The sequence below is a fragment of the Kryptolebias marmoratus genome, linkage group LG17 (genome assembly GCF_001649575.2).
Source record: "Kryptolebias marmoratus isolate JLee-2015 linkage group LG17, ASM164957v2, whole genome shotgun sequence".
NCBI classification, from domain to species: domain Eukaryota; kingdom Metazoa; phylum Chordata; class Actinopteri; order Cyprinodontiformes; family Rivulidae; genus Kryptolebias; species Kryptolebias marmoratus.
The window spans coordinates 2,239,247-2,262,568 of NC_051446.1; the positions used below are offsets into that span (position 1 = coordinate 2,239,247).

Below are 23,322 nucleotides of genomic sequence, written 5' to 3' on the forward strand. Positions count from 1 at the left end.
CCCACACACACACACACACACAAACACACACACCACACCACCACCACCTTCACTCCTCCTCCCCTCAACCATACACATACACACACATTCACACTTTAAGTATTACATAATCTGTGTTTTGGTCTGTCTGCCCAAATACATACAGTTGTATATAAAAAGTTTTGCCAGACACAGCTTATGTATTCATCAGCTGATCATGTCTTTAAAACATAATGCAAAAAATCCACTCCCAGAAATAAACACAAACATCATAGATTCAACACGATTTTCCTGAATTCTGATCAATTAATTTGAATTAAACACATATCACATATCATGCTTAAGATCAGGGCTCTCAAGTTTTGATCTTTCTCTCCATCCTCTCAGCTGTTATATTGTAAATACTGATCAGTAAACAGCTGTAACATGTTATTTATTAGTATTAGTAGCTTTAGCTAACCTGAACAATTCCAGGCCTCCTCTTGAAATGCTTTCATCTTTCATGCCTACATCTTTATCTTTCTGCCTCTTCAGTTTTCTGCCTCTCCATCTTTAGCTCTCTGTCATCAGATGACAACATGACTTACACAAAATCAATCACGCGGGAGCGCCACTGTGGACAGAGTGGAGCGGGTCTCCTAATAATATCAATTGCATTAGTTTAGAGAGCTTGCAAATATCATATATGTATAATAAAAAAAACATTGGCGCCAGTACAGAGCCTGGAGGCACCTCCACAAAAAAAAAGTTTCAAAAACTGAATCTGTATTGCTTATATAAACACATTTAAGCCAGTGTATAAATAACCTCTTTACCAAGATAGTGGTACTCCTCTTATACCATATCTTAGTAATATTAAATGCTGTATCAAATGCTTTTTTGAGGCCTAAAAAAACTCATACAGCAGTCATGCTGTATGACAGGATGGACAAATTATCTTTTAATGTTTTTTTACATTATCTCTGCTATGATGTGCCAAAGATGACAGTGTCATGGAGCCAGCAACCTGACCTAAAAGCAGAGGGGATTCATTCCTGCTGTTGGTGATTTGAGGAGAAGCACCATGCTCCAGCAGTATCTTGACATTTTCCACTAAACCAGCTTTCACTGCGAGTGTCAGAAAGGTCTCCCCCTCCAGAGTCTTCTCTTGCAGAGTGAGACTGAAAGATGCTGAAGCACATAACAAAAGTTAAGCTTACTTTTACGAAATCCACCTTTTAAAGGAAAAATATTATAACAGAAGTGTACTCAGATTAATTCAGTTTTGCTTAGATAGTATCAGTTCACAACAAAAGTCCTGTCAGGACACTAGACAGGGAAAACAAATTAAATATCTCTGCAGTCCAATTCAGTTAAAAAATATTCCAATTAAATCTAATGCTTTCATTGAATTGGACTATATTTTACTGTCATAAGACAATTATATTCTCAGTCTTTTAAACTAATTCAAAATTACAACACTGTTATGTTCACAATGTTGCCACAAGGTGGCATAGAGAGAGAGAGAGAGTTGTACATAGATGTGTGTAGAGAAGAAGAAATAAAAGATGGAGAAGAACAGAGCATGACGACTGGAGTGCTTTACTACTGTTACATTCAGTACTAGTGACTTTAATACTATTCTGCCACCTCACTACATAACAAACCCCAATTTTGACAAACATGAGGTATTGTGTAAACTGTGAATTAAAACATCATGCAATGATTTGAAAATCTTATAAACCCATATTTTATCCACAATGGAACATATTAAATATATGAAATGTTAACACTAAGAAATATGTTCCATTTTTAGGACAAAAATGTAATGAAAAAGTTCTGACAGGAGCAACAAAAGACTAAAGGCTCCAGCATACTCCATAAGAAGTCACAAAGTCGGTTCACAGTCACATGGTTGCGAGTCGTTCATTTTCACACACACACCTTTCATAGTCCACGAGACGCCCAGATTAGAACTTCTAGAAAGCTCTTCTCTCCTCCTACATCGGTAAAATGAGTTTCTTCTCACCAGCTTCTCTACTCTGCTGTTCTTGTATAGATTTTTGCTTCCCTTACCCTGATGAGACGTGTTTATTAAACCAACTGAGACAGTACACGCTGTTTTGCATTTGTAAATATCATGGTGCGCAATAATGAGCGAACAAAGGAAAAGTGTCCTGCCACTGCCCGGCCGAGGCACACTTCTTCCTGGCCACCACAGCCACAAAAAGCCACCTGTGTCTCTGCAGCCTTTTTTAAGTCATAAGTTTTTAAGTTTTGCTGGAACAGTTGTAAAGATGGATGTTTTTTTTCTAACAGCCTTGATCAGCTGCTTCTCAGTGCAGCAGTTGAAGCAAATTAACTCCATTAAAGCTCACTGGCTTTTCCACATAAACTTCCCACAACAACTTTTGACCAATCACCTTAAACTTGGCACAAACCCCTGTGAGAAACAGTTTGGCCAGGGTCTTGTGTCGCGAACTGGTGGGCGAAGCTGCTATGCAAACACAAATGATGCAAATTTCGTAATGCAACCACGTGACTGAGAGACGACATTGTGACTTCTCATGGAGTATGGAAAGGCCTTAAAAGTAAGTAGTATGCATAAGAAACAGCTCTAGGAGCATTTTGCAACTAATTAGGTTAATTGGCAGCAGGCCAGTGAGAGGACTAAGTATGAAAAGAGCATTTTAGAGGTTGAATCTCTCAGAAGTAAAAATACATCTAAAACAGCAACTAAAAAAATGGAACAATTTCAGAATAATGTTCCTCAATGGAAAATTGGAAACATTTTGAATATTCTATTATCCACAGATCATATCAATAAAATATTTCAAGAATCTGGTGAAATTTCTGTGTGCAATGGAAAAAAACAAAAGACAGTACTGGATTCTCATGATTTTCCAGCCCTCAGGCAGCACTGTATTAAAATCATGTCTGATTCTGTTACGGACATCACTGCATGGGGTCAGAAACATTTCCACAAATTATTGTCTGCAAACATCTATCGTCATAGCATTCACAAATGCTGGTCAAAGCTGTATCATGCTTAGAAGAAGCCTTAAGTGAACACCATCAAGAAACTCTGTCAGGATTTGGGTTTTCTTTGAGTTTCTCTTTGTATTTAGGGTTATTGTTTTTTCGTATTTCTGGTTACCCTGTGTTCAATTTGGGTTTATTGTTTCTTTTATTGTGAAATTTGATTGTCTTCATGTATAGTCTTATCTTAGTTCAGTTTTTGCTCCTTGTGTCTTTTGTATTCCTATCATCATTCACTTGTCCACGGCTTATCATTTGTTTGCCTGCCACACCCATCTTCACCTGCCCCGAGTTTGTAATCACTCACCTGTGCCCACTTCTCCTAATTACCTCCTGTCTTTGAAACCTGGCCATCTCCTCAACTTATTTACTGGTCTGTTATCACTTCTATGTGCTGTCCAGGTTTATCCTCATGTCTCGCCTGTTGTGTTCTCTGCAATCTTGGACTTTGTAAGTTTTTGTTGTGTAGTTTTTGTTGCTGCCAAATCAGCCATTTGTTTTGTTTTGTTTTATTCATTTAAGTAAATTAGTTTTCTTTTGAGTTTCTTTGGGACTGTCTGCATTTGGGTTCATACCATCCACCATTTACCAAACCATGACACTCTGGTGTCTTCTCTGGGCCAAAGCTTATTTAGAATTGACCGAGGCAAGTTTGGAAAAGTGTTCTGTGGTCAGATATAAATTTTTGAAATTGTTTTTGTAAACCACAGACACCACATCCTCTGAACTAATGATGAGAGACATCATCCAGCCTGTTATCATCGCACAGTTCCAAAACCTAATGGTATGAGGGTTCATTAGCATCTATGGCAGGGGTGTTAGACTCCAGGCCCCGAGGGCCACTGTCCTGGAAGTTTTAGGTTTTTCAGCTCCAACACACCTGATTCAAAGGGTTTAATCACCTCCTCACCAAATCAATTTCTCCAGAAGCAAGTCATTCATTTAAACCAGGTGTTTTGAATCCAGAACACATCTAAAACATGCAGGAGAGCGGCCCTCGAGGAACGGACTTTGACACCTGTGATCTATGGCATAGGAAGCTTACACACGTGGAAAGACAGCATCAGTGTAATGAAATATATACAGGTTTTAGATGGGGATGAGCGAGTACACCCCTATCTATCTACTATCTGTATCTGTTCAACCATCTAAATTATCTGTATTCGGATCTGTACTCGGAGTGGTCAGGGCCTAACCTGGAAGTAGGCATGACATAACCCTGAAATTGGTGTTGTTTAACCAGTGGAGCTTAAAGCTGTACTTACTTTAAATCTGAAATCGATATGGATTGATCAGAAGTTGCTATATGTATTGTTTATTTGAAAACTATTCACAGAACAGTCTCAAAATTGAGATTCAAATCAATGTTTTTGATCACAAAAGTAAGAAAACTATTTACAGAACAAACTAAGTAAAAGCACACGGTCAAAAAAAAAAAAAAACTGACCGGAGTGGATGCAGTGAATAACGCAACACAAGCTGTTTTCAGCTCTGTCTTGTCAAATGCACCACATATGTTGCACAGCTTTCACTGCAGAGTTGTATGGGGAGGGGCAGGCGCTCTGTATGACTGGCAAATCACTGATCGTGACAGATCCTTCAGGACAAGTGCGTATTTTAATTTTTTTTTTTCAGATATCCGAGCACGGACATTGACAAGTTTTATTTGTATCATGCTCGTATTCAGCAAAAATGCTTTAATCATACCGGATACTCGTCTGAAACAAGAACCCAGCTCAACCCTAACCTTTTTCAGAGAAGGCCTTGCATATTTCAGCAAGACAATATTAAACCATATAAAGCATCCATTACAGCAACATGGCTTTGGAGTAGAAGAGTCTGGGTACTGAACTGATCTGCCTGCAGACCAAAACTTGGACCAACTGATAATATTTGACACATTATGAAATGAAAAGCCCAGTAAAAAAGACCCAGGACTGTTGACCATCTAGAATCTTACATCAGACAAGAAATGTACAACATTCCTCTACAAAAACAGTGGTAAACCTAGCCCTTTCTCAACTTTTTAGACGTGTGTTGCTGCCATAAAACTCAAAATGACCAAAATTATTTTTGCATAAAAAATGTGCAATTTTTAATTAATTAATTTATTTTAACATTTTAAATATTTACTATGTTGCATTGTAAATAGATTCTGGGTTTATAAAATTTGCAAATTATTGTTCTTTGTTTTTAATTACATTTTTTTTACAACTTTCCAACTTTGTCACAACTGGAGATGTATTACAGTACATTTCATGCTTCCATCCATTCATTTTTTTTTTCTAGGTCATGGAGGGAGCTGGTGCCCATCTTCAGCAATCACTGTGTGAGAGGCAGGGGACACCCTGGACAGGTTGCAATTCCATCACAGGGACGCATAGAGAGAAATGAGACAAACAATCTTTCACACTCTCTCTTACACCTAGGGACATTTTAAAGTTACCATTTTACCGAACATGCAGGTTTTTAGTCTGTGGAAGGAAACAGTCTAAACAATCTAAACTCGTTTAGATTATGAATGTTTTAAAGGGTTGCATAAAACGGTAAAAAATGAAGTAACAAAAAGTAGGAAAGGATAACAAAAGTGACCCTTGCTGTTATTACCAGAATTAGTTAAACGACTAGATGTGGTTCCCCTAAAAATGTTTAGCTGTGATAAGCAGCTGCTCTTTTCTCTTTACTTCTTTTCACTGTGTGAAAGTAAAGCTTTAAAATCTTACCCACCATACAGAACCATCTCCAAGACTCTGACCAGAGGTTGGATTGCAGCTCTATGCAAAGGACACCACCCATGCTCATCCACCTGACTAAAGACTGATGGGAAATCACAGAGCTCCTGCAGGCCCAACAAATCACCTGTAAAGACAAAAGATCTGCTTACTTTGCCTGGGAGGAATATGAAAAAGTCTGCCCAAGTAAAATGATTTGTATTTATCTTATTGTTAGGGATGCACTGATACTACATTATTTCAAACAAAGTACTTATATTTGAGTACTTGTTGATTCAGAATACTGATATCAGTTCTAATCAGTTTCATGCAGTCAATGGAGAAATAATAAAATAAAATAAACAACAGTAAAATAAATATAATTTTGTTTTATATTTAATTTGATATAAATACAATTTCTGTAGGATTTTCCTTTCTGTTGCCAGTATGATGTTTGCAGAGACTTGTATTATATGACAAATATTTCAACAAAAATGCTAATGTATTTCACATATATTTATTCTTCTGGACCTGATATTAAACCAACTTTTTAAAAAGTCAGAGGTGAGACATACAATAACCTGGCTCTGTCTGCTGGGGGTATCTGTGAGTAGATGGTCTGATTCTTCTTCTGCTGTTTTTCTGTTTGTTATTATATCAATACAATAACTAAAATAATCTGAAAGTGAGGAGTATGGTATCTGTTTATGTTTTGCTCTAACTGCTAAAATAAACTTTATTTCTTAAAGTTTAAAGTTTTCTCAAAGCTGGAATTTAAATCAGAACATGAAGTGATTTGAATCAAACTGTTTAAGTTGCCTGGGGAGCAGTTAGGGATGAGGTGTGTCTTGCTCAAGGACACCGCAACATATGGGCATGGCAGGGAATCGAACTTGCAACTTTCCAGTCCAAAGTCAGCACATACTGCATTACAACATATTTCAATCCCTCCAGGATTTAGTGGCCATTTTTTGTGATTGTTGCGGGCTAAAATACCTAATTTCGCAAGGTATTTTCCTAAAAATTGCGATTTTTTTTTTTTTTTTACTAAAATCAATAAAAAAACATAACTTTTAATATGTAAACCAAAAATACTAGTTTTGTAAGATAATTACCAACAAACATTGCCATTATCAAAAGGTGCTTTATTTGAGAACTTTGATAGCTTATAAACTGACATTCATGACCATTTCTGGATTGTCCCTTGTCTGCAGCTCTCCTCACATGTTTTGCAGACACAAAGTGTTTGTCGATGCGTTTATGTTCCATGATTACACTGCAGGACGTGCAAAACAGCTTCTCCCCACTCTCGTGCAGCTGGGTAGGAAACTGGTTTGCGACCGCAGTGAAGTTAGTTTGAAGTTGGATGTTGGATATTTGCGCTCTGCTGAGTTAGCGGGGTCTAGCTCACGGCTGACACGAAACAGGAACTCTAATGTCGGCCAGCCGTTCTGTGCCGGCTTCTTCTCTCAAGCGCTGTGGTTCACTTAGGGACGGCTGGCCGACATTAGCGTTCCTGTTTCAGGTAAGCCGTGAGCTAGACGCCGCTAACTCCGCGAATATCCAACATCCAACTTAAAACTAACTTCACTGCGGTGTTTTACGCGGTCCTTTGCTGAAATCTTTGTGGGCAAATGTGAAGCATTAGCGCACATTCTCACTTTGGTCGCTGCTCCTGCATGCTCCCGGCATTCTGATGTTAACAGGATGTGACATCACATCTCTTCTTCGTGAGTTATTTGGGGTTATTTTGGTTAAAGTTGTGGGAAAGTTGCGGTGTTTTGGACAAAGTTGTAAAAAATGTTGCGATTTCGCGGGGTTTGCTTGATTTTGCGTTAATAGTTGCGATCGCAACATCGCGAAATCCTGAAGGGTTTGATATTTTGATAAATGAAAAATAAATATTGAATTGAAAAATACAAAAATGAATAAATAAATGAATCAGTGTTTTATATAGATTATTGGGTGGCCTGATTTCCAAAATTGGCATTGGCAATGGAAAAAAGCATGTTGCTTGACCTCTAATAGAATATATCTGGAATGCTTAACTGTGAATCTTATAAATTATTGTTGTACCAGACTTGCTTCACCTCACATAAACTTCACTTAATTTGGTAATTTTAAATGCAGCAGAGGCAATGCACTGATTACAAGAGTGCTGCAGTTTTGTGCTTTTCACTTGTTTTATAAAACACATCGAAAGTGTCTTTTGTTTTCTCAATTTTTCATTATCTGCTAGTATTAAGGTGTGATCAACCATGAACACATATTTTACTTCACCTTGTTCAATGGCCTTTATAATCTTCAGTGTTTCACTCCTACAAATGAGAAGCTCTCTCTGACATGAGTCCTGAATAATCATCTGAACATTAGGGTCCAAAAGCTCATCTTCATCCATGACATTAGCTGCATCCATTCCTGAGAAATTACATGTAAACACAAAAGGTTTAATTTCTCCCAGTTATGCATATCAGTAACACCAAACGATTGTGGTGATTGTGTGATTCCTGAAAGATTCTACATACATTAAATGATAGTACTTAGACATAGGCTTAGACTTTACTTGTCATTCTGCTCAATCAATACAATTCAATTTCAATTCAGTTTATAAAGCGCCAAGTCACAACAAAACTCATCTCAGGGCACTGTACAAAAACATTCACATAATAAACATAAAGCCAATTAGAAAAGGGATCTATCTAAGGAATCCAGCAGATTGTGTTGAATCTTCCCTTACAAAAAAATCCCACGAAATTCACATGTGATCACATGTGAATTTCGTGGGATTTTTTTCGTGGTTCACATAATCCACAAAAAAATCACATATTTCCACATGTGATTCCCATTTTCCACATGTGGAAATGTGGGAATCACATGTGATTCCCATGTGATCACATGTGAAAGTCACGTGATTTCCATGGCATTTTTTTTGTAAGGGTTCACTTTACACACAGTCTCCCATCCTGAGCAGCACATTGGCAACAGAGGAAAAGAAAAACTCCCTTTTAACAGGAAGAAACCTCCAGCAGAACCAGGCTCAGGACAAGCGACCATCTGCTTTGACTCGGGTTTGAGAAGACAGGAAAGAAACACAGACAAACACAGAATGACTGGTCCAGGTGTAGTTTCTATTAGAAGAAAGACAAAAAACACATTAATGATAGAAATAATTACAAATACAAACCTGGAGAGTAGAGCAAGTAACAACAGCAGCAGAGTGAGGAAATGTGGTCAATTTGTCATTGAGCAGTTTAAGCATATAGCAGCATAACTAATTAATAGCTCAGGAAACCCAAGCTAATCTTAATTAAAGGATTCATCAAAAAGGAAAGTTTTGAGTCTAGTCTTAAAAGGAGACAGAATGTTGGCCTCAGAAACTGGAAGTTGGTCCACAAGAGAGGAGCCTGATAACTGACAGCTCTGCCTCCCATTCTACTTTTAGAAACTTTAGGAACCACAAGTAAACCTCCAGTCTGAGAGCAAAGTGCTCTGTTAGGAAAATATGGAACAAAAAAGAGTCCGCGGCTGAACCAGAAGTGCCCCCGGCTGAACCAGAAGAGTCCGCGGCTGAACTAGAAGAGTCCGCGGCTGAACCGGAAGAGTCCGCGGCTGAACCGGAGTGGTCCGCGGCTGAACCAGCAGAGTCCGCGGCTGAATCCGAAGTGTCTGCGGCCGAATCCGAAGTGTCTGCGGCCGAATCCAGCGTGTCAGCGGCCGAATCCAGCGTGTCAGCGGCCGAATCCAGCGTGTCAGCGGCCGAGTCCACCGTGTCAGCGGCCGAGTCCAGTGGGACGGGAATTAAGTTTCGGGGGTCCGGTCGGCCTTCGGGTGGCATTATCCGGGGTGTTCGTTGGTGGTCCAGTCGGCCTCCGGGCGGCGTTATCCGGGGCGTTCGTCGGTGGCCTGGCCGGCCTCCGGGCGGTTTCTTCCGACAACTTTTCCAGTGGCTCGGGCGCCCTTCGGACAGAACCGTTTGGTTTTTTCGACGGGGGCGAGGTCGATAAAGGTAATTTCTTTCGTTTGAGTAAGAATCCGGTTTGTCAAAGGACATTTAATTTTGCTTAGAACTCTGTTAGACTTAGCTGAATAGTCAGTAAGCTGCTTGCTTTATTACCATACTCATAATATTTTCTATTCAAAAATTGCAATGCCCCTTCTGCTTTGTAGGTTAGTGATTAGTAATTAGTAATTAGTAATTTCTATCTAGTCTCTTTTAGCATGACTAATGTTTTCTGGTCCCAAGATTGTTGAAATAATGTTTCCATGTGTCTTTCCAGAGCTCTCTCTCTCTGCTCCTAGTGGAAGCCAGACATGTTTCTTTTCTCTCTGTCTCTCTGTCTCCTGAACTCTTTCTTTCTTTCGGAGCCCCTTTTTTACATATCCCCCCCCCCCCCCNGTCTCTGTGTTTATTCTCTTGTTTACCATTTTTTAAATTAGACAACCTATAAGATAAGAGACATCATGCTTCCTAAATACATTTAACCAAAATTTTTAAACCATGGATCTGGTCAGCTGGTCTCTCAACGCAATTGATCAAATTTTCTCGACGGGAAGGCTGACCAAAGGAGAGCCAGTTTGCCCCGAGAAGACATTCTTCGCTGGATACATGTTGGATTCCTGGAAACGNTTGGAATCCTGTTTGTCTATCGAGTCTGTCTGTGGAAGATGTGGAGGATCTTTACATATTTGGATTTTTGATTACAGGATTTCTGCTGTTTGGATTAGGCAGTTACCTGACTTATCGTCAAATTCGTTTGATGGGTTTGGCGAACTACACTCAGACTGTGTTGTTACAGGAGCTGAATCGCAAGTTGGATGCAATCCTTTTACAGGACCACAGACTGAATTGCGTTTCTGGAACTCATGAATAATATGGGTTACATCTTGGAGAAATGAGCTTCGCTCGAATTAAGGCGGAATGGTCCTGGAATTTGGCTGTTTGGGTTCGCAATTGAGAAGTATCAGCAAGACTTTCAAGGCAGACGAAACCAAGTCTGCCTGAACCGAAACATTTACTGTTTGTTTGTGAATTTGACTCCCCTAGGCTGACCTTGGTCAGCTATCTCAAATTTCTCCTGAAACTTTGTAAACATGATGTTCCCCTCTGCCTAACGACATCTGTGGATCTCCTCAGAGCTCGCTGATATCATTCCATCATTATCAGAAACAATGGCCTCTGTGACGTGATTCATGGACCTATCTGCAAACACACACACACACACACAACACACACACACACACACACACACCATACCATCTTCCCACTGTCTGTACACACACATACACACACACACACCGCTGTTTCTGTCATCTCTCTCACACACCCCATCCCCACCACCCCCCCCTCTCCCTCCCTCTCTCTCTATCTTAGTTAGTAATTATTACGTCGGCCGTTTTTAGCGGGCCTCTGGTACTATTTAGAAATTCAGTACTGTTTATTCTCATGTTTTAGCTTCCTGTACACTTAGTTTAGTTTAGTTTATCTTAGCTCATACTTTGGATATTGTTAGATTGTTAGGTTCCTAATTGTTGTTTAGTTCAGCTTTAACTTTATCATGATTTTATCTAGATTATTTTAGCTACTATTTTGCTCATGTTTAGATATGTTTAGTTTCATGATTTTACTTAAGTTCATGATTGATGTTTTTACTTCTGTATCTTTATATTTAATTATGATTTCATTTAGATTACTTTAGCTTTCCATTTAGATTATGCATGATTCATTTATATTAGACATGACTGATGTGTTTTTCTTTTTTGTGTTTCATTGTGTTTATATTCCATTTAGATTATGCAGGATTCTTTTAGATTATACATGACTGATGTGTTTTCCTTTTTTTGTGTTTCATTGTAGTTCATTCATGTTTAGATATGTTTAGTTTAGCTACTATTTTGACTGTCTCAGCTCATGCTTAAATATGTCTGGTTTCATGATTTTATTTAGATTACCCTATATTCCAGTTATATTTAGATTATCCTATATTCCATTTAGATTATACATGATTCATTTAGATTATACATGACTGATGTGTTTTACTTTTTTGTGTTTCATTGTATTTCAATTATGTACGGATTCTGTTTTTGTTTCTGTTGTAAAGCACTTTGGATCGCCTTGTTGCTTAAAAGTGCTATATAAATAAATCTCACTTCACTTCACTTTCTCCATCTCCTTCTGCCTGACAAGCCTCTGTTTCTTCAGTTGAGAGGAGATGGCAATAATATTGCCCCTCATTACAGCTTTACTTCTGTCCTGTCTGATTTCCTCATTATTTAATAAGGATACATTAAGTCTACAGTATTTAAACTGGTTAGTCAGTCACATCTTTAGCTTGAGCAAGACTAGAGCATGATCTGATATAGTAATCGGGCCTATATTACATTCACTAACTCTAGAAGTGTCACTCCCTGTTATCAAGAACATATCCAATGTAGAATAGCTACCATGAACTTGTGACATAAAAGTAAAATACTTTTCTCTAGGAAATGAATGACGCCAAATGTATATTAAGCCCAGTTCTTGCATCATAGCACTAAGGGTTGTGGACTTTCTTGATGTAGACCTCACTCCCATTGAGAGTTTGTCCAAACACAGTCTAAGTATACAATTGAAGTCCCTGCCAACCAAAATAGTTCCATCTGCTTTATCTGCTAATTCTGAGGCTATTAATTTAGGACAGTCCTCATTCGGAGTGTAAAGATTAAGCAAAGTCAATTTAACATTATCAATTTCAGCTGTCACCATCACATACCTACCCCCCTTGTCAGTGTATGTTTTTTTATGGTTAAAATATACATTTTTATTTAAATGGATGGCCACTTCCCTTTTCCTCCCATATGAGAAAGCATATAGCTGATCCAAAAATTCTCTCATCAGTTTTAAATGCTTGTTTTCAAAATGTGTCTCCTAGATCAGTGCGATAGAGCAATGCAGTTTCTGCAATTGGTTAAATATTTTCCTTTTAACTGGAGTGCTTATGCCCTTAACATTATAAGTAACACAACTTAAATTATTCATAAATCCACAAACTTTGTAGCTATCATTATATTTCCTGGTTTTGCATCAGGTATACGTTTAAAATTCAAGTAGTTTAAACCTTTATAAGTAAATATACAATTGCCCAACACCTGTCATTTATGGGAGAGTGTTATTAACCAGAACTTAGTGTACAGATGAAAGACAGAAACAAGGACTCAGGTAATTAAAGGTAAGTGATTTATTTACATGAGTAGTTACTTGCAGGCTTGGAAATTGCTTGGTCCAGACACTCGATCACTCTTGCGCATGCACATGTTGACTACCTTATACCAACATGGTCACGTGTGACCCCCGGTGACACTGGTAGCCTATATAATCACGTGACAGTGGCAGCCCAGTCCCTTAATCTTCTCGCGAAACACGATGATTCCGAGGGACCAAGTGCTCTGGCGGTCATCCGGGATTCATAGAACCGTAGTTACAGTCGTAACTCTCGTTCTATTTCATCCCTACTGACTGCCAGAGGTGGTGCTTAAAGGTGTGAGTCCTGAGGAATCACACAGGAAGAACAATCCCAAAACATGCCAACCTCACTGGGATGATGATGAGCGCTGGGATAGGATTCCCTCCAGTGGGTGAAAGGCAGCCACATTAACCCTGTAGAACCTAGCAAAGGTATTTGGTGATTACCAGGAGGCTGCTGTACATATAGCCTCCAGAGGGACCCCATTCATAGCGGCCCTTGACACACTAATGCCCCTGGTGGAATGGCACCGTACACCAGCAGGGGGTTGGCAACTGTCTAGAACATATGCTTGTACCACCACGTCCACAATCCAACGTGCAAGACGCTGCTTCAAAAGGGCTTGCCCTTTGCGGGGCCCAGCGTAGCAAACAAACAGACTATCAGACTGCCGAAGAGAAGCTGTGCGTCTGGCGTATGCTTCCAGAGCCCGAACAGGGCAGAGAGGCTCATCAGGCTCCCCTGCATCAAAGTGAGCAAGCTGGAGGGGCACAGAGTGGCTCGCAGACAAGGCTACCTTAGAGAGAAACGCTACGTCAGGCCAGAGAGTAACACCTGAACCAGCGGGGTTCCAACGGCAACAGGACTCGTGAACAGACAACGCATGTAGTTCACCCACCCGTTTAACCAAAGCCATGGCAAGGAGAAAAGAAGTCTTTTTTGACAAACACTCAAGGCTCACCTCTGCCAGGGGTTCAAACGGAGGGGACCGCAGAGCAGTGAGGATGAGAGAGAGGTCCCACACAGGCACAACGGTGCGTGTGGGAGGGTGTAAACGTCGGGCCCCTCTGAGAAACAAGGAAACATCCTTGTTACGGCCTACCGTCACTCCACCCACTAATGTATGCCAACAGGAGATGGCGGCAACGTAAACTTTCAAAGTGGATGGAGACCGACCTTGAGAAAGCAGTGCTTGAAGGAAGGTTAAAACAACAGCAATAGGGCAGTACACAGGATCCTTGTGTATGTCATTACACAAACTGATAAAAGCCCTCCACTTATGCATGTACACCAGTCGTGTAAAAGGGGCCCTGGCATTGGTCATTGTATGTCTGATGTTCCCATCATACTGTGAGAAGGAAATGCCAGGCACCATATTGGCCAAACCCAAAGCCGGAGGCGACTGGAATTGGGATGCAGAATCTGACCCTCCAGCTGTGACAGAAGGTCCTTCCTGTGGGGAAGGGGCATTGGAGAGCTGCAACAGAGCCTGTGCAGCAGTGGAAACCAGGTTCTCCCTGGCCAGAAAGGAACCACTAGAAGGACCTGATGCCCCTCCAGGACTCTCAGGAGTGTTGGGCCTATCAGGGGGATCGGCGGAAAAACGTAGAGCAGCACTCTCAGCCAGTCGTGCACCAGTGCATCCTGACCCAGGGGACTGGCACCGTCTGCTAGAGAGAACCAAAGCGGGCAATGCGTCGTCTCTCGTGACGCAAATAGGTCTACAGCTGCTTTCTCCCAAATGACCCCCACCACCTCTTGATGGAGCCTCCACTCCCCTGGTGGTGGGTGTCCAGACAGAATATCGTCCGGTCCATTCTGCACCCCTGGAATGTGGGCTGCCCTCAGGCTGGTAAAAAGAGGGGCTGCCCAGGTCAAAAGCTTTTGGGTCAGCCTCAGTAATGTTATTGACCGTGTTCCCCCCTGATGGTTGATATAAAAGACCACAGCAATATTGTCCGACCGCACCAGGACATGTCTCCCGCTCAGGCCTGGGAGGAAATGCTGTAGTGCCCGCCGCACGGCCTCCGATTCCAAGGCATTGATGTGCTGCAGTTTTTCCCGCAGAGACCATGCCCCCCGGGCGATCTGTTGCTGCCACGACACCCCCCATCCTGTGGTGGATGCATCGGTAGAGATAATCTCCCGTCGGGATGGCAGCGAGCCCAGTGGAACCCCCCTCGTCATGAACACTGCATCTTGCCACTGAGCCAGTGACGCGAGACACTGAGGGGAGACTTTCAGTTTGCTGCGTCAGTGCAATGCACAAGATGGGTCCAGCCCCAGGCTGCTGATCCACATCTGTAGTGGCCGCAGGGACAATAGTCCCAGGAGTACCACTGTAGCTGCAGCAGTCAGCTTGCCCAACAGACGAAGGTAAGCAATGAAGGGGGGGGGTGCGGCCGGGTAGAAAGGCGGGTAGCATTTACAGAATGACCTCGACACGCTGAGGCAACGGGCAAGCGGTCATAGTGAGGGAGTCCAACATGATCCCAAGTAACGTAACTTCCTGAGAAGGAACTAGGTTGCTCTTCTGCCAGTTCACATGAAGACCCACCAGGCCTATGTGGTGGAGTAACATACATGTATCTGCAACCGCCTGAGCTTCTGTGGGTGCACAGATCAGCTAATCATCCAAGTAGGGCAGGATCTTCAACCCTTTGGCCTGCAGAGGGTAGAGGGCCGCAGCCACGCACCGAGTGAACACCTGTGGGGACAGAGAAAGATTGAATGGAAGAACTCTGCATTTCAGGGCAAGCATTTTCATTTCCAAGTGGAGAAACTGGCAATGGTGTGGTGCAATTGGGACATAAAAGTATGCGTCCCTCAAGTTGACCAAGGTGAACCAGTCACCTGGGGAGATCATCCGAAGCACATCCCTGATGCTGAGCATGTGAAAGGGAATAGTCTTTAAAAACACGTTCACACCTCTCAGGTCCAAAACTGGGCGGAGTCCGCCAGTCTTTTTCAGAACTAGAAAATATGTTGAGTAAAAGCCCCCTGGATCCCGTAGGGGGTCAACAGGCAATATAACGCCCTTGGCCAGCAAGGTGTCTATCTCGTGGCTCAGAGCCTGAGCTTTTACCTGGTCGTGAATCACCGTCATCCTGACCTGAGAAGGAACCGGAGGACGGCGGCAGAACTGCAGCATGTAACCCCGAGTTAGTGTAGACACCACCCATGGATTGGAAACAAGTGCATTCCAGCGACTGAGTTGGTCTGGGGTAAAATGTCCCTCAGCCAGCTCAGAAGCGTAATTTCCGAGCCCCCCTACCCTTAAGAGGATGGGAGGGTCTAAAAATAGAAATAATAAAAATGTAAAAAAAAAATTCAAAAAATAGAAATAATCTGACAAGCTGCAACATATTCTTTGATGTCATTGTTCATGTTGGGCCACCAGAAATGTCTTTGAGCAAAGGACATCATTGATTGGAGACAGAATGACAGGAGAACTTTGAGGTATGGATGCACTGCAGAACTTGAGCTTTAACAGATTCAGAAGAAAAAACAACAATTTAAAGGACCTGTACCAGGGTCTGGTTTATTTTCTTGGGCTCGACTGATGATTTCTTCAGTGTTCCAAAAACAGAACTACCACAGTGCAGGAAGCTGGCACGATGGACCTACATAAATTGGAATCGTCATCAGGAGAAAACTACTGGGGGAGAGCATCTGATTTTACATTTCTGGAACCAGGATAGTAGGTGACTGTGAATCTGAAATTGGCAAAGAAGCATGCCCTTCGTGCTTGTCGGGCATTTAATCTTTTAGCAGATTGAATATAAGCCAGGTTTTTATGATCTGTCCAGATAATGAAAGGTTGAATCAGTGTCTCCATTCCTCCGATGCTAATTTGATGGCTAACAACTCACGGTTACCAATATCATAGTTTCGCTCTGTGGGGATAATCTTTGAGAGAAGACACGTGGGTGCAATTTACAATCCTTCTCTGAACGTTGTCATAACACTGCCCCCGCTCTGGAGTCCACTTCAAGGACATACTGTTTCTCTGGATCTGGATGAGACATAACTGGGGTGGAGGTAAATAAGGTCTTTAACTTACATCTGCTTCTGGAGTCTGTGAAAACTTGCAGAGAGAAGAGGTGAGTTGAGTGAGAGGTGAAGCAGTCTGACTATAATTCTTGATGAATCAGAAGTTTGCAAACCCAAGGAATCTTTGAAGCTGTTTCTGAGTTTCAGGGATTTGCCATTCTGAAACTGCTTTGATTTTCTCTGGATCTGTCCGGACCTGTCCACTCTCAAAAATAAAACCAAGAAAAGAGACAGTATTAATATGAAATTCACACTTCTCTGCTTTGATGAATAATTGATTCTCCATCAGCCTCTGTAAAACATTTTTAACTTGAATCTGGCGTTGATGAATATCCTTAGCGTAGATTAGAATATAATCTAGGTAAACAAACACAAACTGAACCACAAAGTCTCTCAAGAAGTCATTTAACAGTGCCTGAAACATAGCTGGGGCATTGGTTAGGCCAATGGGCATGACCAGAAATTCAAAATGGCCAAGGGAGGTTTTGAAGGCTGTCTTCGGTTCATCTCCATCCTTTATGCCAGGGGTAGGCATCCCTGCTCCTGGAGAGCCACTATCCTGCTTGTTTTACTTGTTTCCCTGCTCCAACACACCTGATTCAATAGTTAAATCACCTCTTCATGTTTTGCAGAAGCCTGTTAATGACACACTGATTCAAATCAGGTGTGTTGGAGCAGAGAAACAAGTAAAACATTCAGGATAGTGGCTCTCCAGGATCAGGGTTGCCTACCCCTGCTTTATGCAAACAAGATAATAGGTGTTTTTGAGAACCAACTTATAGAAAACAGTAGCAGAGTGGAGATGTTCAAAAACTGAATCCATGAGAGGTAACAGGTATTTGTTCTTTATAGTTGTTTGATTTAGTCCACAATAGTCAATGCACGGTCTTATCCTTCTTTTCTACAAAGAAACCCCTGCCCCAACAGGGGAAGTGGAAGGGTGGATTATGCCAAAACCCAAAGATTGCTCAGTGCATTCTTTTATAGTTTCTCTTACTGGGCCAGAGAGTTTGTATAATCTAGAGGGGCGCCAGGAAGGAGATCAATGGCACAATCATAAGGATGGGGAGGAGGTAAAGATAAGGCTCTTTGTTTGCTAAATCCAGTAGCTAGTTCATGATAACAGGGAGATATTTAGCCTTTGGTATCTATAGTTCAGCTTTTATCACGTCTCATTAACTGAGATTTTTTTTAAATCCTAGTCTAGTTTATGTTCACTTTCATTATATCCTAGTTTGGTTTTCCTCAGTTGGTTTTTATTTTTAGTTTATTTTTAATATGACTTGTTTTAGATAAGTTTTATCTAAATATCTGTATTTTTATGTAACTTTAAATTGGGTGTGTGTTTTCATGGCTTCTGTTCGGCTGAGGTTTTTAAATTCTAGTTTAGTTTATGTTATATCATAGTTTGGTTCTCCTCAACTTATCTTTGGTTTATCTTTAGTACAACTTAGTCTTATTTAATGTCTCATGTTTTAGATATGTTTAGCTCTATATTTTCGATATCTTTGTGTGTGTTTTATGACTCTGTATTTTTATGTTCGCATGTTGTAAAGCACTTTGTACTGCCCTGTTGCTGAAAAGTGCTAGCTTAACTGAAAGTACTACAGTCAGTGATGACTATTTATTGTTTCCATTTCCAAAGCCCCAGAGCACAGAGGAGGAGCGCTTTAATACCTCTCACACCCGTGTGCGCTCCCTTGTGGGGGCGCGCCCGATTGTGATTGTGATTGGCAAATGTACAAGCTGCACCGACTTCCTCTGAGTCAGATCAGTGGGGGAAGCAGACTGATAGCTACTACCAGGTTAGTTTTTCCAAACAACTGGCTATTTTGATCTTTAAACCAGTTGTACTGCATTATTTGACTAAGTTTGTTGAGGTAAAATCTTTAGACCTAATGATCAGCTCACAAAGAGATGTTTTCAGCTGCTTCAGCATGAAATTTTCTTGGAATTGGTGAGTCTGAATTGTTTGTTGCACAGCGTGTATGTTAGCGGTTAGCATTAGTCATTAATGCGTAGCTTTTAGTAGATCCAATGTTGTTTGTATTGCTTTGTATTACATGGATTATTTGTTGTTTTGTCAAGCTTTTATGTGCAAACACAGAACAGTAGGATTCCATTGTAAATACCAATAATGTATTTATTTATACACTGTAGATTTATGTGTACACATGGTCAAGCTTCTAATCAAGTTAGGATTTGTTATTAGCTTGATTTATAGAACCTGACAAGTCCTGTTTGTCTAACATAGGCCAGGTGAACTGGGATGAACCTGGATTTTCACAAACCTTCTCGAACAGTCTGGAGGGCAGCTACCCAACTGCCCAGCAAGGAGTATGGAATCCCAGACTACAACTAACCTTGTCCTGTGGTCTGGTAGAAGGCTAATATAGCCTAAGACCCCCCATCTCACTCTGACCAGGACTTGTGTTGTTTTTGATTGCCCTCTATGACAATAACTACTAAGTGCACTTGACAATAATTGCTGCACTAATTTGTACATAAGATAGTTTTCAGATAACTTAATCTGAATCTCAAGAACCTAGAGCTGTGGGTTGATACCAGAGGCATACAACGTTCCAGCAAAGACTTCTGTTGCACCTCAGCCTTATATGCAGAAGATAATCAGCTGTCATGAGGAACAGTTAAAACCAATTGGCCCTGCTTGTCACTGAAAGAGGTGGTTACTTAAATATATAGCACACTGAAACCTCACAACATCAATTTCAACACAAAATGAACACAACATATAACATAACATGTTTCAGTTCTTTTACAGCCTCTCGTACCTGCCCATGTCATTTCTGTAGCTGTGGGAAGTAATCATGGTCAAAGTAGATAGGGCTACTCATAGTTTGAACCAGGATTAGCTACTTTTAACTGTTGTGTTTGTCCATTGTACCTTCCTGTTTGTTGGAGCTTTTGCTTCTTAAAGATGTTGCCATTCTGAGTCTTGCTAGTATGCCACTTATTGATGATTTTTTGTTAGGTTATTAGAATTTTACAGACTAAGCAATGCTTTAGGCTGTCATCTCTTACATGACAATGTCATAAAGTCATCTTTCGGCATTATTTTGAGACATGTTTCTAATTTTAGTGATATTATGTAGGTGAAGAAAAGCAGTCTAGGTAATATTTTTAAAGTAGGGTTAAAAGACATATCCTGATCAAAGATAACACCAAGGTTCTTTACATTACAACTGGAGGCCAAATTAATGCCATCCAGAAGAAGTGAAAGGCTACAAAATTTGGTACTAAGAAGAACAGGTCCAAAAACTACTACCTCTGTCATGTCTGAGTTTAAAAGCAGAAAATTAAGAGTCATCCAGGTTTTTATGTCTTTAGGACATGCTTGTAATCTAATTAACCGATTGGATGCATCGGATTTGATGGATAAATATTACTGAGTATCATGGGCATAACAAGAAAAACTTCTCCCATGCTGTCTAATAACTTGGAAGTAGATGTAAAGTAAAAAGTATTGGTCCAAGCACTGAACCTTGAGGAACTCGATGACAAACAAATGTGTATGAAGAAGATTCATTATTTACATTTGCAAACTGGAATGCATGGCTCAACAGAGATAGGACTTTTTATTAGTCAAGCTACAGTACTAAACAGGAACCAGGGGTTGTTCTGATTATCTTCTATTAAAGATTTATATACAGTTCTAGCTGTACAGTAAAAAAAATACAATCAATAATCATACAAGTAGTGTACAGTAATACAGATACTGTATGCAAGTGCAATGAATAAATGTTTATGGATTGTTCTCCAATGTCCTTAAAATGTTCATTTAGTTTTCTTCAATGAGTTCATTAATCTAATAGCTTGTGGAAAATAACTGTTTCCTAATCTGCTTGTGCGACACCGTAAGCTGCGGTAGTGCTTCCTTGATGGTAGTAGGGAAAACAGTTTGTGTGCCGGGTGAGTGGGGTCTTTCGCTATGATCATTGCTCTCTTGAAACAGTGTGAAATGTAAAGATCCTGAAGGGCTGGTAGAGGCAATCTGATGATCTTTTCTGCAGTCCTCACTCCATGTTAGTGGAGTGCCTTTTTTTCAACTTTCTAGATTCCTGTTTGAAAGTACATAATTTTGAATTAAACCAAGGAGCCAGCTTTCTCTGACTGATCACTTTCTTGTTCAGAGGAGCAATTTTATCAAGTGATCTTTGCATTGAAGTTGTAAAACTGTCAACAAGATCATTGTGTGATCTCGCATGATCATACTTACTTTTATACTTACCTGGAGAGGACGCTGGCGTTGAATGTTCGCCGCTTCTCCACGCTTTTTTCTTCACGGCTGCTTTCTCCACGAAAAACAAGCCGCTCTATTGTTGCCAATTGTTGTTATCTCTCCCTGGATTTTCTCCTGTGCTGGTCTGCAAGTTATGCTGTGGATTACATCGCTCTGTTTCCTGAATGTCTGTTTTGGAGCCGTGCGTTTGCTGCTACCGGTTAGCTCCATGTTAGCTTCTCCAGGCTGGGCTGGCTCGTCGATGTTGACCTACTCTGCTTTCCAGCTGATTGGACTTAACAACTGCTCCATCCCTCCCTGTGTTTCCATCTTAAAACGACTGGGTCTTCTGCGTAGACCGCGCTATGTCCATAGAGGCTCTCGGAGGAGAACTGTTTATTATCAGCAGGCTGGATCTGGCCCTATGGCTTCCTTCTGGTCTACCGGACGTGCCGCGCAGCGTTTACGTCATCAGAACGCAGCGTCTGTGCTCCCTGATATGGCTGGAAGAACACAATGCATGAAGGGGCAAGGAAAGCGTGGAGTGGACTTCAGTCTGCTAAAATCTCTCCAAAAGGCTTCTACTCCAACCAGTATTAAAATAGAACTTTTCAATGTTCAATCACTAACCAACAAATCCTGTCTTATTCATGACCATATTCTGGAGAAAAATGTCGACCTTATGTGCCTTACTGAAACATGGCACCAACCGGATGTGTACAGTTCGCTGAATGAAGCTTGTCCCCCTGGATATAGCTATCTGCAGAGAGCTCGTCACAAGGGGCGAGGTGGTGGTCTGGCAGTAATCTACCGCAGTGATCTACAATTGTCCCGTCTGGTTCTTCAGGACTTCTCTTCGTTTGAATGCTTGGCCTTCAATCTCAAAGCCCCACTCCAGATGAATATAGTATTGCTTTATCGGCCTCCAAAACAACATGTATCATTTAATTCAGAGATACATGACCTCCTAACTTCTTTCTGTGCCCGTTCTGTGAAAAATATTATTCTTGGAGATTTCAATATACATTTTGATAATTTTTACTCCCCTCTGGTGGCAGATTTTAAGTCTCTTCTGGACTCACTTAATCTACTCAGCTTGTCGACGCCCCTACACACAATAGGGGGCATACTCTGGACCTGGTGATTACAGACAATGTAACTATCAATAACTTATCTGTTTATGACCTGGGCGTCTCGGACCACAGTATCATTTCTCTAGAAGTGCCTTCAACTTTGTCTGCTCTAAAATCTAAACGTCTTATTCAGTTCTGTGACTTGAAAAATATCTCCCCTGGGGCTTTGTCCTCTGCTTTTCACTCCTTGACAGCTGTCAATCATTCATCTGTAACTGACTCTGTGGATTACTACAATCAATCTCTCCAGGAGCTTCTGGAGCTCCATGCTCCATTGAAGTCGAGGCTGGTGTCATTCTGCCGCTCAGCTCCTTGGTACACCGATGAGCTGTGGAACATGAAAGCTGTTGGACGCGCTATCGAGAGACGTGTAAAAAAATCAGGTCTCTCTGTACACAAGCAGGCATATAAGGATCATCAGAAAGCTTATGCCTTTTCTCTTAAGGAAGCACGATCTAAGTATTATTCCAACATCATCAATAGCTGTCCGGGAAATTCCAAACAGCTTTTCTCGACAATACACCATCTCCTTCATCCCAATCAACAAACTGAGGTTGAGGATTCGACTCAAAAATGCGACTTGTTTCTTTCATTTTTCAAAAATAAAGTTGACTCTATCAGATCTCAGCTCCACAGCCTTCCTGATCTTCAGCTGTCATCTACCCTTGTACACCATGAGTCCCTGAGCTGCTTTGATGAAGTTGCTAAGAGTGAAGTGGAGAACATTCTCAAGAAAATGAAGCCTTCATCTTGTGCCCTGGATCCCTTCCCCTCATCACTTATAAAATCTAATCATGCTGCAATAAGTCCATTAATCACACAAATAATAAACAAATCACTGAAATCTGGTTATGTTCCACTGCCTCTTAAAACAGCTGTCATTAACCCTCTTCTAAAGAAATCTTCCCTGGATCCAGATATTCTCTCCAATTATCGCCCAATTTCACATCTTCCTTTTTTGTCAAAAG

At 41.0% G+C, this 23,322-nt stretch overlaps 1 protein-coding gene, 1 long non-coding RNA gene and 1 pseudogene across 7 annotated transcripts in view; 1 reads left to right on the forward strand and 2 right to left on the reverse strand.

Moving 5' to 3' along the window:
* The window catches only part of LOC108247458 (ankyrin repeat and SOCS box protein 15), an 85,945-nt gene that overhangs the window by 60,298 nt on the left and 2,325 nt on the right, over positions 1–23,322 (reverse strand). For 2 of the 5 annotated variants that reach the window (XM_037980823.1, XM_017435596.3), the window contains exons 2-4: positions 7,989–8,126; positions 5,725–5,856; positions 991–1,149 (exon numbers count right to left, since the gene is read on the reverse strand). In XM_037980823.1, coding sequence (XP_037836751.1) covers positions 991–1,149; positions 5,725–5,856; positions 7,989–8,124 — 427 coding nt within the window. In that variant the 5' untranslated portion in view covers positions 8,125–8,126. Of the gene's footprint in view, positions 1–990; positions 1,150–5,720; positions 5,857–7,988; positions 8,127–16,991; positions 17,187–23,322 lie in introns of those variants that run through there. The other 3 variants (XM_017435597.3, XM_037980822.1, XM_017435599.3) reach the window with 3 other exon arrangements.
* On the forward strand, positions 3,326–5,843 carry LOC112451369. Of its 2 annotated transcripts, none has more exons than XR_003040182.1 (3): positions 3,326–3,447; positions 5,287–5,353; positions 5,732–5,843. It is a non-coding gene; the product is annotated as an uncharacterized LOC112451369 (long non-coding RNA). The 2 variants fall into 2 exon arrangements; XR_003040181.1 differs by having other exon boundaries at positions 5,287–5,326; positions 5,732–5,842.
* On the reverse strand, positions 13,371–15,509 carry LOC112451368 (annotated as a pseudogene).